Here is a 16,128-nt window from a genome sequence, read left to right on the forward strand (position 1 = left end):
CACTTCTAGTTTTAAGATACTCGTTCTCTCAAGAAGAGTTTGAAGATACACATTCATGTCCGGACATGTCATGCATGGAAGGATTTTAAGATAACTTGGCACAAATGTTTACCACATCAAGACAATGTGTTGTGGATAAGGCTCAAGTCCATTTGTGCGTCCTCCCACAACAATAGTGTCCAGACTGTTAACTATGTCCTGCATTTAGGGATTCTGAAATAACTTGGCACAAATGTTCTCACATGACAACATTGTGTAGCTACCAAGAACCACATCCCTTTCCAAAGGTCAAACTTATATTTTGAAGGTTCACACTATCACAATGAGAGATTATATATGTAGGTACACACATTTGTGTCCAAACTATAACTTTGTCATGCATTGAAGGATTTTAAAATAACTCGGCACATGTGTGTTAGACCCATGTCCCTAGGTCAAGATCACTCTAATATTCTGAAGGTACTTCTGCTCATAAGAAGAGTTTGAAGGTACACATTAGTATTGTCATGCATTGAAGGATTTTAAAATAACTTCGCATAAATGTCTACCACATCAAGATGATGCGTCGCATCCAGGAGACCCTTGTCTCAAGGTGTTAAGTTTGCTATAAATAGCACTTCATTTCACAAGAACAATATTAAGCAAATAGTTACTTTCATTCTCTTTTCTTTTCATAATACGGTACCTGCATGCTTAAGAAATCTTTTTCGGGGGCATCCATTACTTGTGTGACAGCTCTTGTTTAATTCCTACAACTTAACAATCTTTGTACTTTCAAATGCAATGGGTTAATAACATTAGCATGTAATTTAAAACAGACCAGTTTATTTTCTCTTTTATTTACATTGACCATTTATCATAACCTTTACAGACATTAACAGTTTCTTTCTTCAAAATTAAACATATATTTCATGCTGCTTTTTCATATCAAAAGTCAAAACAACAGTACATGTATGTAATATTCTATTTAACAATATTCATATTATCTTATTCAGATATATCGCTATAAAATATACATATAAAATTTGATCAAGAGAAAAAAAACATTAACTATTTGATCTGAATTCTAGCAACTTTTAAACGAGTATCACCAACTGTGTCCTTCCACAAAAAATACTATCTGAGGTCTGTAAACATGCTATGAATGTCTGAAGTAAATCCATGTAAAACATGTACTGTCCTAGACTAGGATTTTCCAGGGGCATGCTTAGGCTTCCAGCTCTATCTATATATATTACACCATCCTGAAAGCCTAAATATCACTGTCCAAGCACTTCAAGCATTTGTTCATTTGCTTCTTTAAAACACCGAAGAAAACACCTGTGATCGTTGGATATAAGTAAATTTGATACAGGTATTTTATTATTCTCCCTGCTTCACATGGCACCTTGTTTGTATGTGTCCAGATAAAACAGTTATCTTCTATCCATGTATATCAAATATCTTCATTTAGCTATTCTGTCTGCTGTGTCAAGTTGATACAGGTATTTTCTGAGTGTCTGTTCTTATAGAGTTAATCAGATCTTGGTTTATTAGGAAAATGAACCGTAAACAAGAGATCTGAAAGTAAACAGAAGTAATTTGTAAATATTAAAATAAAGTGAGATATGTTACTTCCCTGTAAAAGCCTACAGAATTAAGGGAGAAAAAAATTACTGTATCATTTCAAACACAGCAGCAATATACTCGCATTAACATAAGAGTAAATCATACAAAGATGACTGTCACTGTTATTATTTTGTTTGTATTTGAGTTTATTTATACTCGCCACCGGTTGCCCATACATGTATGGGCGAGAGTCCTCCAGAAGAGTATTAGTCATTTTATATTTTGGAGGATAGTGTAAGATACAGATACAGAAAGATACCCCAATTCCAGAAGCTTCTCCTGGTTCTTTAGCGTGCCAATTATTTAAACACTCATACACAGAACCTCGATTTAAATTTGAATTCCAAAGACTGGTTAGTAATTTTAGTTGGCCATCCCGGGAATCGAACCCAAATGCCGAGATTTCAAGTCTCACGCTCTAACCAATTGAGCTTTGCGGGCTGGCCTGACTGATATCAGTACAATATTTGTTTTTATTCCACACCTTATAAAATGTGACCAATGAGCTTCAAGCATCTGCATCATGTGATGTTCTAATATAGATTTACCAGCTGTGTATTTGTGCTATTGAATTCAGTAGTGTTCAAGAATGTTCAATTTTTTGTTTCCATATTTAATTAATGCAAGTTAAATACCATATTTTCTTACCTAAAACCATGGTAATTTTTTGTTTTCAATTCATAATTTTAGGTTTACTAAACTGAATAACTTTCAGATATTGAAGAACCTCACCAAACCAGTATCAGGCTACGACCACTTACATTAAATTAGCAGGATATCTTCCCGTACATACAATTAATAAATAAAATACTGAATAGTGCCTGATAGGTAAGTTTTGCAAAGGATTTTTCATCAATTGCAATTTTATAAAATTCTTAGTAAAAAATGCCACTTAAATATATATATAAATCCTTGATCAAATATTAGAATTAGTATAACATTTTACCATTGTCCTACTAAATTACTTTAAGGAAGTTGTTTTGCTTTGAACTTTCATACTTCCTTTTTTAAGTTTGAGAAAAAGTTATTTCACAATAATAAAACTGAGCAGCCAAATCTGCCTTATCTCTTTGCTGGTGACAGAAATGCAATCATTGCAGATAAACATGAACTACAATTTAACATGAGAATACACAATTACAAGTTGTTCATACAAAAAAAAAAGTTCAATACCTCTACCACTGAGTTATTACACAATCTTTGTTTATTGCCGGTAAGAATTGGTTTTCCATCTATATAAATAGGTCTCTTTCCCTCATTAGCAATATAAAAGTCCCCATTGCCTCTCAGTTTGATAATACCCTGTCGCCTTGATATCTTCCATGCTGGACCTTCTAGTGACAGGTCAACATCTATCTGGTTGTCTTTTGTGGCACGTCCTAGAGTTATCTACAAGAGAAATTACAATATATAAATATATACAAAATATAAACCAGTATGGTAAACAGCTACTTCAAAAACATTGTAAGTAAAATTCTCTTATAATTAAGGAAAAGGCATTTTTTACCGACAAACAAAAATGTACAAGAATCTAATGCTTAAAACAGAAAATTGCTGTACCAGAAAAATACCTAACCTGAAAAATGCCTTACCAGAAAATTGCCTTACCCTGTTAAATTTCCATAAAAATTGGCATATCCATTCTTAACTTTGGCATATCCATTACTATTTCATATCCATTACTGTTTCAAGAAATTTTAATATCAAAATGCTGAAACTGACCAGCAAACTCTAGGATATCTAAACAGGTTTTCTATAATCAAGAATTTGCACTGCTGGAGTCAATGCTTGAATAAGAATACATACAAATCTTGTGCCATGCCAACTTCATTGTTTTGTTTTTGTAAATCAGCAGTAATGATAAGTGAGAAATTGTGACATGCAGGCTGGCATGGCACTAGACTGTAGGCAAAGGCTTATCACTTTTGGTTCCAGCAGGTTAATGGTTAAAAAATGGGTCAAAGACATAAAAGGGCAGGTTGCTTTGTATAGCAAATATCATGAGGCTGTGGTTAAATTTAAATTTTGTACCATTGACCATGAAATGTCGAAAAATTTAACTAAGTAGGTAAACAGGAAGTTGATGAGCAGCAAACCTGAAATTGAATCCCAGAGTATGGGATTATGTGTCAATGCAGTATACTTAATATCAAGAGGCTGTGATAAGTAGTTGACGAGAAAATTTTTATAAAAATTTCCTACCATTATAATGTCGATATTTTTAACTAAGTCAGTTACCAGAAAGTGGAAGAGCGATAGACCTGAAAAGGAATCCCACAGTATGAGACCACCTGTTAATGCTGTTTACCTAAAATCAGGAGGCTGTGATAAGTAGTTGCTGAGAAAACTTTTATGAAAAAATTTTCCCCACCGCCCAACATTCACCTTACTATAACCTGGGTTTGCACCTGTCAAAACCGGCCAATAAAATGAAGATGAAACATGCTGCTTACCTCCCTTGATCTCATCAGATATCTAACCAGTCTACCTCTCAAAACAGCCAGTGTCTGGTTGTCAAAATCTGGCGGACTGATTCCTGGTAAATATAAAATTTTATACTATGTAATAAACACTGTCTTAATGAACTGTCTAACTTCGGACAATAACTTATAAAGATTTTACAAGATTAAATCACTCAAAATAAAAACTTTTCAAAAATCTATTATCAATAATTTATAACCCTGATGACGACTCGTGAGAGTTCAAGTTGAAATTCTGGTTATCATCATTAAATAAACTTTAAAACTTACCCTGTGTTGATTTTTTGTTCCACATGTATCATTTTTCTTACTAATCTTTTATAAAGTTTAAAATATTTTTCACGTTTTGCAACTTCCAGCTTTACAGGTGCAGATAGGACTATGATGCCCCCTCCATGCATTATTTCAGCACCATAATAAGGCAACTGAGTAGAACCACCAACCCCCTGAGCAAGCAACTAGTCTAGATAAAATTTCCAGCTTGTGTATAACTAACAGAAACACCAGTTTGACATGCAACAAAGTCCAAGAAACACACTCAGAAGTTCCACGTTGGTCCAAATAATCTACAGCTTTCATCACATCATCAAGTAAACATGAGCATGTTTAACCATTACAATTTAATACAATGTAGTATTCCTATAAACTGAAAACAGTCTGAAAGTACTGAAAAATTCAAAAAAGCTTACATAAAGTGTAAGTACTCTGTTTAAACCTGTACCATAGTATTATGTTTATATAAATATGTTTACTGCAGTTTTCATTGTTAATGGTTAATATTTATGTTTAGTTTGTCATTGCATTTATAATTAGTTAATACTATGTTTTATAATATTACATTGTCTTTTGTACAATTATTTGATGTAAATATGTTGAAAATATGTTGAGGTACATATGGAAGATCGTTTTGGCAAATGTAGCCTCGTTAAGTAAAGCCGCCTTATTATTATTATTAGTAGTAGTATAAAAGAGAATATTTTTGTCACATCTGAAGTTAAAAGGGAATGTATACCTGTCACACTGTCCACTAAAACCTGCCATTTTGGTAACTCTTGTTCTAGATGACGTATTTCCCTCTTGTTTCTTCTGTCAGCCACAGCTAACTCTTGCTCCACAGTGTCATCTTTAGCTTCCTTCAATAAACCCTAATATGTCACTATTACTTAAAATTTGTACTCTCTAACATTTTCATGAAATATATTCAAAGAACAAAGACTATATTTAAAGTGATCCTTTAACAAGAGACGATCTGACAATTAACCTGTTAGAACAGCAGGTGGTTTGCCTCTGTCACAATTATAGAGCCAGGTCAGCCTGCACATCATGCTCTATTCTGTTTGCATCTCAGTTTTTGTACTTTGATAATGAAATCATTTTAACTTGGAATGGATTGTTCCAAATTCAAAGCAAGGCAAATTATAACACAAAAACAGCAAAAGGTTAAATGAGTTTGCCTATATAAAAACTGTGAATAACCCATTACATGGTCATGTCCTTTTATACAAGCACAAATGCTAGTTTATGGTGAAAACTAACCCTCACCCCATTAACCCCTACTTGATAAATTTGTTACATAAACAAACTAGACCTATCACTGAAGGTGATTAATACCCCCACCAACAACTTTGACTTTTTGAAAAAAAAGTAGTCTGAAGAAAAATTTGAACACAAACTATCAACTGTGTACAAAGAAATATTTCAATTAATTGTAATCGCAACTGGGGTCTCGAAATAAGCTTGCTATACACCAAGTTTGATTACAATATCTCATTCCTAACTCTAGTTATTGTCAGGAAACCATTTTTTCTATTTTTAGTAACACTGTAACAGTGACCTTGACCCTATTGGGTCCAAATGCAATACCAACCCAGGTCTTCATATAAGCTTCCTATACACCAAATAAGATTACAATATCTCATTTCTAACTCTAGTAATTGTCCGTAAACCATTTTTCGCAACGGTGAACTTGACCTTGACCCCAGGGGGCCCAAATGCAATACCAACCAAAGTCTTCATATAGGCTTGCTATACGCCAAGTTTGATAACAATATCTCATTCCTAACTCTTGTTATTGTCCATAAACCATTTTTCTATTTTTAGTAACACTGTAACCGTGACCTTGACCCTAGGGGGTCCAAATGCAATACCAACCCAGGTCTTCATATAAGTTCCTTTACACCAAATTAGATTACAATATCTCATTCCTAACTCTAGTTATTGTCCGGAAACCATTTGTCTATTTTTCCTAACGGTGACCTTGACCTTGACCCCAGGGGGTCCAAATGCAATACCAACCCAGGTCTTCATATAAGCTTGCTATACACCAAGTTTGATAACAGTATGTCATTCCTAAGTCAAGTTATTGTCCGGAAACCATTTTTCTATTTTTAGTAACAGTGACCTTGACCTTGACCCCAGAGGGCCCAAATGCAATACCAACCCAGGTCTTCATATAAGCTTGCTATACGCCAAGTTTGATAACAATATCTCATTCCTAACTCTAGTTATTGTCCGGAAACCATTTTTCTATTTTTAGTAACGGTGACCTTGACCTTGACCCCAGGGGGTCCAAATGCAATACCAACCGGAGTTTCCATATAAGGTTGCTATATACCAAGTTTGATTACAATACCTCATTCCAAACTCTAGTTATCGTCCGGAAACCATGATGTGGACCGACCGACGGACCGACCAACCGACAAGCTGACTCCTATATACCCCCCCTAAACTTCGTTTGTGGGGGTATAATAAATGTTGTTTACATTAGATATTTCACAATCTTTACTAAATTGATCTCACAATCTTTTTTAAATGTAGAGCTGTCATAGATTCAGTGCAAAGCATATTGATAAAATACCGATATCAGCTGACTATTTTTTTTCTGACCTCATTTTGTCATCACCGCTATGAAATGTGTCCATTATGTAACAACAGATAAGTGTTACACAAGGCCGCATGCTTTTGTATATATTTTTAGTGAATTTTCATAATTTATAGACATTTAAATAATTTATCAAAATAATCGATTTTTTTCAAATGTATATCGATTTTGATATCGTCTCTATCCATGACAGCTCTTTCTATATGCAACATGTTTAGTATATAATAAAGTATCTTAAAAGAGTCTTACTTTCAAATCTTCGTCAGTGAGCAGATCCTCGGCATCAGAAAAATTGAGCACATGATCACCACGGGGCATCGGCTGCACTGATTGGTCAGGTAACAAATGATATTGTTTCATCAGTAGCCAATGACTGTGTAGAGCTTTTGCTGTTCGTGTCGGGTAAAATGTGTCCGGATGATTATCTAATACTTCTTGAAACTTCTCCACAGTTGGGTTACTTGTCTAATATTATAACAACAAGAAATCATGCAGGTAATTATACAAAATTGATTTCAGACTTCAATAAAATTTGCGTTGTATTTGTTGATCACAATTTATTTACCTTTTTCATTTATAATTTAGATTTATTTTGAAGAACAACATTTTGTTTCAGGAATTCCAACATTAAGATATATTTGTTGTTTTTTTGCTTGTTTTTTTATATTTACACTGACATTGTACATGTGATTATCCAGCTTTAGACGCCTCTCGTTTTACGATTTAGGCACAATCAGGCACCTGAGTACAACTACCAACTTCTGTAAGTTACCGAGATAGATTCCACACAAATTCAATAGTAATGCAGATAATCACAACGGTCTTGCAATATACAAAAGATAAAGGTTTACCAATGACTTATGAGAAACTTATAGAAAACAACATGTAACTTTACTTACAGATGTTATTTTGCCTAACAAAGTCTCCTCAGATTTACTATATAAAGCTTTAGCTTGTACTGAGGCTAGAACATCTGGGTGGAATTGTTTCATGGCCTGCACTGATAATCTGAAATAATACATATACATTTAATTTATTCATCTAATAATTAAGTTTTCACCATTTGTTGACATTGGTTTTATAATGCACAGTAGAGCTGTCATCGATAGAGACAATATCGATGTATCGTTGATATTTTTTTGCTGATCAAAAATCGATACACATTTTAAAAAATCAATAATTTTGACTAATTAACTAAATGTCTAGAAATTATGAAAATTCACCTAAACATATACAGAAGCAGTTATTTATGTCTAACAATATGCTTTTGTTATACAGTGGAAATATTTCATAGCAATGGTGACAAAAAATATTGTCTGGAAAAAAATCATGTAGAGTACAGAACATGTTTTTAACTGAAATAATTAAAACAGGTATGAAATTGAATGACAGACAAGTTATAATAAGTTATTATCGATATATCAGTGTATCGTTGATTTTAGTCATCTGATATCGATATATAGTTGATATGCTTTGCACTGAATCAATGACAGCTCTAATGCACAGAGAAGTTCTTGTGTCATGACATATCTGTGGCCAATCACCTAATGTGACACATATCCATGACCAGTTTCATTCCAAGCAAGTAAAGGAAACTAAATCATAGAAAAACAATTTTTAATATCTAATTATTGAATTACTAATAACATAGATCAATGTGGAATTGTGGTTTAAATGAATTATCAAAAAGAAGTCCTGAAGCCCCATAGATCAAAAAGAAGTCCTGAAGCCCCATCGAAGATGGCAAAAATGTTATATGGTAGGTTACTACTAGTACAGAACAATAGATAACAGTTGTTCAATACATGAAATGAAATGCTATGTGGAAGCGAAGCTATATACACATGTACAAATAAGTAGATAAAAAATCATGAATGTATATGTACATTTCTGTTTACTTTCCTCAGTAACAAAATGTTAGAGATATAAACAGATAACTTACTTTGAGATAATTGGGTCATACAGCAGACTGTACCATCTTTCCTGTATCTCCTTCAACGTAAATTTACAGGAAAATTTTACTCCAAGGTATACTGCTGTAAGGTCATTGGTCTGCAAGAAAAAATGTTTACAAAAAAAAAATTATGTGTAGTTTGAAGGAACAATACAAAAATATTGCCTGCTTGTTGCATATTTGAAACAAGACTGACTGACAATCTTTTAATCTATTAAGGTTACCATTATATGGTGATTTTTTTAGCATAACTGGCAAGGGAAGAACGGAAATGTTCATACATAATTTATACATCAAACTAGAACTGCAAACTTTCTGTTAGTGGCTGGTCAGCTGTTGTACAGGGAAGAATTCAAAGTTCCTAATGGGATTTGTATACAGTACAAACCACAACAGTGTGTTGAAAGTGATTTGAAATTGAAGTCCGCAGCCTCAATCACTAGACAACAGATTGACAAATGACTCAATGGTGCTTTTATCTTAAATATTAATAAATACATACAATGTATGTATAACAATGGTCACTTACCTGTTGGACAGCTGTTATTAAAGCTAAATCATCGGTAGGTTTCCAGCGCCCAAGATCCTTAACAGATGCCGGTGCAGGTGCCTGAATTAACAAACATGGAAAGTTAAATTTGTCAAAAAAATATTGAATATGTACGACAGTGTTTGAAAAAATCATAAGAAAATCCTGACAAACCGAATTACTCTTGTTTACACTTGCTTTTTTCACAATATAATTTTTAATTTCAATTCCTGTTTGTTCGGGTTTAACAGCACATCAACATATAATTATTGGTTATACTTTGTCGAAAAATAAATAATTTTAAAGATTTACCCTTGGTTTCTGTTTCTTTGATCTGTTTCTAGATCTCGATGTCTGAAAAAAAAGAACACATTTAGTTTCTCTACTAGTTTTGAAATATTTAATGTCAATTTGTCCACAAATATTCACAGTAATCTTATTAGCACAGTCACTGCATGTGTAAACAGAGCTAGAATCAGTACTGAACTGCTTTTACTACAAGTGCTTGCTGACATCTTTATACACATTTACTAATTCACAATACACATTCAACAAAGCCTGCAACCAACCTTTAACAGATTGTTTGGGTTTTTCCATTTCACAGGTCTTGTCTTAATTTCTACTTTGACTTGATTGATAACTTTGTGGCAATATAGGTCATATGGCTACTTTCCAATTTTACTGGTTCAATCATCGGTGGACCCTCAAGTATAACCAATTCCATTAATCGTCTATATAAGTTAGTTTTATAGCCTTCTTTTGAAAAAAGTTCCAGAGAATTCGTACCCACCATGCACATTGGTAAGATGCAAAAGATTCAATCTCAGTGACCATAAACATTCAGCAATGATTGAAAGTTTATAAACTAGACACGTTATACAGTGGTTTTGGTCATGAACTTACCTTACAAACTTTACCAGGGGTTTTCTTCCTTTCTGTAGTAGACACAATCGTTCCAACATCTTTTTTACCCGTGGTCACTTCCTTTGTCTGACGATCTGCTTCTATTGTCACAGTCCCTGACACTAGAAAATACAGCCAATATAATTATATGATGTTTTATATATAATAATATTCCAAACAGCCAAATTGCTTATATGAGATATTCCAGTATCAAAAAGCCAGGCATTAAGATGGTGGCACAAGCAGGCTTCAGGGTTAAAATATTATGCTCATTAATTTATTAATCAAATTCTTAATTTAAGGATCAATTATTTAAACTTGACTGTTAAGAAAGTTTGTAGCATATATGAAGCACACTTGTACACTTTTCCTAGAACTAACCAGTACTGACATCATATGAGGAAACATGGTTGTGACCAAAATAAGACTCGAATCCATGTATTGCAGATAATAAACCTAACTGACAGTAAAACAGAATGTATTGATGATATTATAAATTAAACAAAACTGATACCCAAATAAAATAATAAAAACTTCAACTGATAAACATACAAAATTTTATTATCTCAAATTTGAAAACATTTTAAGAAATACAGACCCAGAAATGATAAAAGCTAAGTGTAAATGACATTAGCTTTCCTATCCGTGTAAATGACATTACCTTTCCTATCCCTTGAAGGTCTCTCCTGTTTTGGTAAACTAGATTCAACAACTTCATCATCAAATCTCTTACGCTTAATTGACCTTTTTGAACTTCTACGTTCCATAGAGCTGGACAAATCTGGAGTGGGTTGATATCTTGATGACACTTGGCTTCCAGATGCAGTTACAGACACTTTTGGAGTTTGTGGGGCTGGTAATGAAACATTCTGTAGAACAGGTTTCTGTGATGTGGATGGTGTCTCTTGTGTTGTAATATTTACATTATTTGTTGAAATCGGCAAGCTTACTGATGGAACTGATGGAATTGTAGCTGTACCATAAGTAGAGGTCAAGGTCATTCCAGTTGTTAGTTGGGCACTTGGCTGTGTTGCTGAAGACATTGATGCTAATATAGGTGCCACTGATAGTTGTGTAATTGGTATCTGACTAGATTCCATCTTGAAACCTAATGTACAAGATAATTATACTTTACTACTGGAACACTGAGAACTTCAGGTTAGTCGACAGGACTATATAAAAAAATGCTCTCAAGTTGATGTTGATCATTACCACAAAAGTAAATATGTACTTAAAGTTTGTGTAACAATATAAAAGTGTTTTGCATCAGATGAAATTAAATTATTGCCTTCTTTTGTATTTTTTTAAAAAGCCATGGGACATCCTTGGTCGAGGGGTTAAGGTTGTTGATTTCAAACCATTTGCCCTTCACCAAGATTGGGTTTGAATTCTGTAGGAGACCTTGGATATTTTCATGTGAGAAAGCTAACTTGTTAGCTTATGAAACATCAGTGGTTCTACTCAGGTGCCCCTTCATGCCTAAAGTAATGCACGGAGCTGTGAGGCCTTCCTCCACCTTAGTGCTTAAGCTGGAAATTCACCGTACCTGGGACACTGATGGGGAATTAAAATGCCCTAGGTATGGATAATGCACAGATTGATGTTTCTTGTCGTCCAAACTGATAACAATACATCTATCAATACATTATTATTGCCTATTAGAGAAGTATGAAAAACATTAATAATGAGCTCGAAAAGCTGGCCCAAAGGGCCTGCTCACAAAGCGAGCTTTACAGTAACGCGAGTACCTGCTAGATAAAGATGGTTTTGAAAACTTTTGTTGGAAGTACTAAATTGACAAATTGCAACATTTCAAATAACAAGATAACGATAAAAGCCAAGGTATTCTGATTGAAAGCAGATGCGAAGACTTGTGTCCTGCGTACTATTATAGGAACCATAATAGCACAGGGAACCAGTATAAACAGAAGCAGTGTATTAAATACCGAACGACAGTTTTACAACAAAAAATGTGAAATAAAAATGAATGATTATTTTATACTTTTTCACAGTAAAAGTAAATTGTGCTCTCTTTGAGGCTTTGTCTTTTTCATATTAACTTCATAAACAAACCTATAGTTAACTACATATTTCCTAGATCTTGATTAAATATTCACCATTATAGCCATAGGACTGGAAATTGAATTTTTATCAGATTCGGAGTATGTTCATAATATTGATATGATAATGAAATAATCTATGTACGTAAAATTTGACTGATTGAAATAAACTTAACAATTTTTTATTTATTACATTCATAATAATTACCTTTGCATGTTACTTTTTTCATAAGTGTGTCTAGGGATTAAACGATGATCGAGTATAATCGAAAATTGATCGGTTATAGAACCGATCGGCGATGATCGATTACAAAGTTAAATAATCGATCATCAGTAATTTATTTTCTTGCTGTTACTTAAGTGACTAACTGTATTATAACAACACTCTAAATTAAAGCCAGTTTTGTTTGAAACATTAATTTTCATTCAATTGAATATGAAAGCATACTGGTGACCATTGAGTTAATAGTTGACATCAGGCATGCTAGTTTAAAGGTATACTATGCTAAAATTTGACATTAGAAAATATTTAAAATTGCTATACCGTCTATTTGTAGATATAAAATAAACATGTTTTGACTTCACACAAAGAAGATATGTTATGTATAAAATTATTCTACACACTATAGGTGGTTGTTGCAATATCAATATATAGTGTCATTAAAAAAACTGGCAGTTTTGTTAAGAACAATTCGACCAACTTAACTTGTTCCCATACATAGTTTATTCATTCTTTTATAGAAAGTGAGATATAATAATTTCATAGATTTTAATTTATTTGATTAAAATATTTTACTCAAGGATGAGCATAGTATATCTTAAAACTAATTTATTTCAGTTGATAAAGTTGTGGTCACATGGAAATGGAATTCTTATAAATATTAAAGCATGATCCTTCTTCTTCTTCTTCCAATATACTGGCCACCTTCAACTAACTGTATGCCTTATTCTCATCGATTCGTGCCTTCTCATCGATTCGTGACCTACATAATTGTCTGGTATAAATACTTCTGCAAGGACATACACCATCCGAAAACTACACAAGTTTTATTAGACACTCGACTTGACAATTCTATCCAATCAAAATGCGTAATTGAACAGGTGTAAATGAGCTAACCCTACAATCAGCTGATGACCTAATTACTTTAAAATATTCGATATTGGTGTTTTAATTTATCAAACACACTTACAATTAAGCCAAAAAAATATTCATTACGCTGTAAGAATTTACTTAAGACTTTAAAACATATATTGATCAGATCGGACTGAAAATAAACATGCGAACATTTAGTGGTGTGAGCACCTATATTTTGATGACGTCACAGGGTGAATCGGATTTCACGAATCGATGGGTAAGCGTCCAGCTGAGCAAGACAGTCATGGTTGACATGTTCAGATGCTCTAATCTTTGAGCGGTTGTTTTTAAAAGTAATTTAAAGTTTTTGAACTTTTAGATAATGAATTTATTGAACAAATGCACTAATTTAACTGTATGTATGTCTGATATTTGTTGTGCAAGTGCAATTTTTCCAAATAAGAGTCACGAATCGACGAGAGAAAAGCATACTGCCAGGTGATATGTACATTATACTTTTTACTTTGTTATCATAAATGTTTCGATTATATAATCGATGACTGATCGAAAAGGGTTGTTCGATTATTTTCGATGATCGATTATGATTTTTGTCCGATTAAGAAACCCTAAGTGTGTCAAAGGTGATTCGGCCCTAAGAGCCGACCCCTAAGAGCTGGGGCCGAGTTTGTTACGAGTTTGTTTGTACCCTTTATTCTTCGGATATCTTTTGCTCAGTAAATAATCACTCAGAGTTTTTGGCTCTGAAAACAAAAGCTTACAATGTGACACGTTTTAAAAAGTTTGGCTTACATGTAACAGTACTATTACCTCTGCAGGAAAGATTTTTACTGAATTATTATAAAAGCTGTGCCATCACGACTCCATATTGTCTAATTTAATTTCGATTTATCAAAATGTCATTGTCATCTCGACGATAACTACTTCAGAGTATGCAGTCGTTTGTTTATATAAGCACGGGTAAAAATGTGATATATAGGTTTTATTCTTTTAAATAATATACAGAAAATAATACATTAATAAATTGAAATTGTCCAGTATCAAAAAGCCTTCTTCCATAAAAGCCTAGCGGACAAGGTCGATATCAAAATTTAGGGCACACACCAGAAAACTAAATTAGCTTCCGCATCGATCTTTATCTATAAATATGAGGTATTGGCAATGTAAAATTAAAAGCTATCCTGATAGACGACATTTAAGAGAATTTGTTGTGTTAAATGAATAATCCGTAGCAAAATAATTAATTTCGTTGTTTGTGATTCTTTTCATGTTATAGACCTACCCTTTAATGGATACGTATAAACATTACATTATGGCATTTTTAAGTCGAGCTACATGACTAGCTGTTTTCTGTTGTTTTAAGTAATCGCACCAGTGCGAATGGCGATGAAAGAGAATCTCACCTCAGACGTGATTGAACTAACGATATTCGTATATTTTGTTCTACCTCTACACAAATATTCCTCCAAATGTTGTAATTAATGTATTTAAAATTTTAAACTTTACCTTCGGCTAAAATCCCTTTGCAATTAAGAATCACAAAATGTTCGTTTGTTTATATTTCCAACATTAACAATTAACACAAATTGCTTTCAGCTTTCAGTGAATAACCCCTACATGCGACTTCAGTGAACCCGCGTGTTTAGATATATTATTGTTCAAACCAAGATTCACACTACGAAAAGAGTAAAGATATTTTTATGTCAGTGTTGAATGCCATTGCTCCTGTTAAAGAAATTAGATTAAAACAGAGAACTGAACCTTGGATGTCATCAGAGATTTTAGACCATATCAAAACAAGAGATCATTATTTATACAAGTTTAGAAAATATGGTTGCCATGAAGATTTTTCTTGTTATTGTAAATTTAGAAATGTTGTTCAAAGAGAAGTAAAACATGTTAAGTCTTCTTATTTTACTGATCAAATTGCTGAAAATAGAAATAATCCAAAAGGCCTATGGAAACATTTAAAACAATTGGGGTATAAATCCAAAACAACAGGGAATGAAAATATTGTTTTAAAAATTGATAGTGAAAATTGTCATAATCCTTTAAAAATTGCTAATCATTTTAATGACTTTTTTACTACTGTTGCTTCTAAGCTAGTGGATAAGTTACCTTGTGCTAGCAAAAAGTTTGACATTGACTCACAAGCTTTGTTAGATTTTTATAATGATAGAAATACTAAGAATAATAAAATGTACTTAAAACATGTGTCTGAGACATTTGTATATAAAGAGCTTAAGAATTTAAACTCATCAAAGAGTACTGGTTTAGATGAAATTCCTGCTAGATTTTTAAAAGATGCAGCTTCATTTTTGAAAATACCAATTACTTTTATCATAAATATGTCAATTTCAGAAAATTATGTCCCTGATGACATGAAAGTAGCTAGGGTAAAACCTTTATATAAAAAGAACAGTAATCTTGAAGTAGGAAATTATAGACCTGTAAGCATTTTAAGCATTGTTTCAAAAATTTTAGAAAAATCAGTGTATTCTCAACTTGAAAAGTTTTTAGTTGATACTGGTTTATTGTATGAATTACAGTCAGGTTTTAGAAATTCCTATTCCACTGACACTTGTCTTATCCATCTTATGGATCATATCAGAAACAATAA

General features: G+C 32.9%; 1 protein-coding gene across 4 annotated transcripts; it reads right to left on the reverse strand.

Annotated features, from left to right (window-relative positions):
• Nucleotides 1-823: 823 nt before the first annotated feature.
• Nucleotides 824-14,405, reverse strand: LOC132715292 (microspherule protein 1-like). Of its 4 annotated transcripts, none has more exons than XM_060698287.1 (12): nt 14,319-14,405; nt 11,017-11,463; nt 10,356-10,477; nt 9,765-9,806; nt 9,453-9,533; nt 8,912-9,021; nt 7,869-7,977; nt 7,219-7,434; nt 5,101-5,233; nt 4,062-4,144; nt 2,782-2,997; nt 824-1,560 (listed from the first exon to the last, which is right to left on the reverse strand). In XM_060698287.1, exons 2-12 carry the CDS (start codon nt 11,453-11,455, stop codon nt 1,471-1,473), a joined length of 1,641 nt encoding a protein of 546 aa, XP_060554270.1. In that variant the 5' UTR covers nt 11,456-11,463; nt 14,319-14,405; the 3' UTR covers nt 824-1,470. The 4 variants fall into 4 exon arrangements, with proteins under 4 accessions (XP_060554270.1, XP_060554271.1, XP_060554269.1 ...); XM_060698288.1 differs by having other exon boundaries at nt 14,301-14,390; XM_060698286.1 differs by lacking the exon at nt 14,319-14,405 and adding an exon at nt 12,624-12,660 and having other exon boundaries at nt 5,101-5,221.
• Between the last annotated feature and the right edge of the window lie 1,723 nt (nt 14,406-16,128).

Source organism: Ruditapes philippinarum, unplaced genomic scaffold (genome assembly GCF_026571515.1).
Source record: "Ruditapes philippinarum isolate M1 unplaced genomic scaffold, ASM2657151v2 ctg4185_1_1_1_1, whole genome shotgun sequence".
Classification (NCBI taxonomy): Eukaryota; Metazoa; Mollusca; class Bivalvia; order Venerida; family Veneridae; genus Ruditapes; species Ruditapes philippinarum.

Coding starts and splice junctions, on each gene's coding strand:
- LOC132715292 (XM_060698285.1), bottom strand. CDS start 12,645: ATGAAAAAAGTAACATGCAAAG. Junction 11,464..12,623: donor GAAAAAAGTAACATGCAAAG/GTAATTATTATG, acceptor CTTGTACATTAG/GTTTCAAGATGGAATCTAGT. Junction 9,022..9,452: donor TAATAACAGCTGTCCAACAG/GTAAGTGACCAT, acceptor TTTTTCTTGCAG/ACCAATGACCTTACAGCAGT.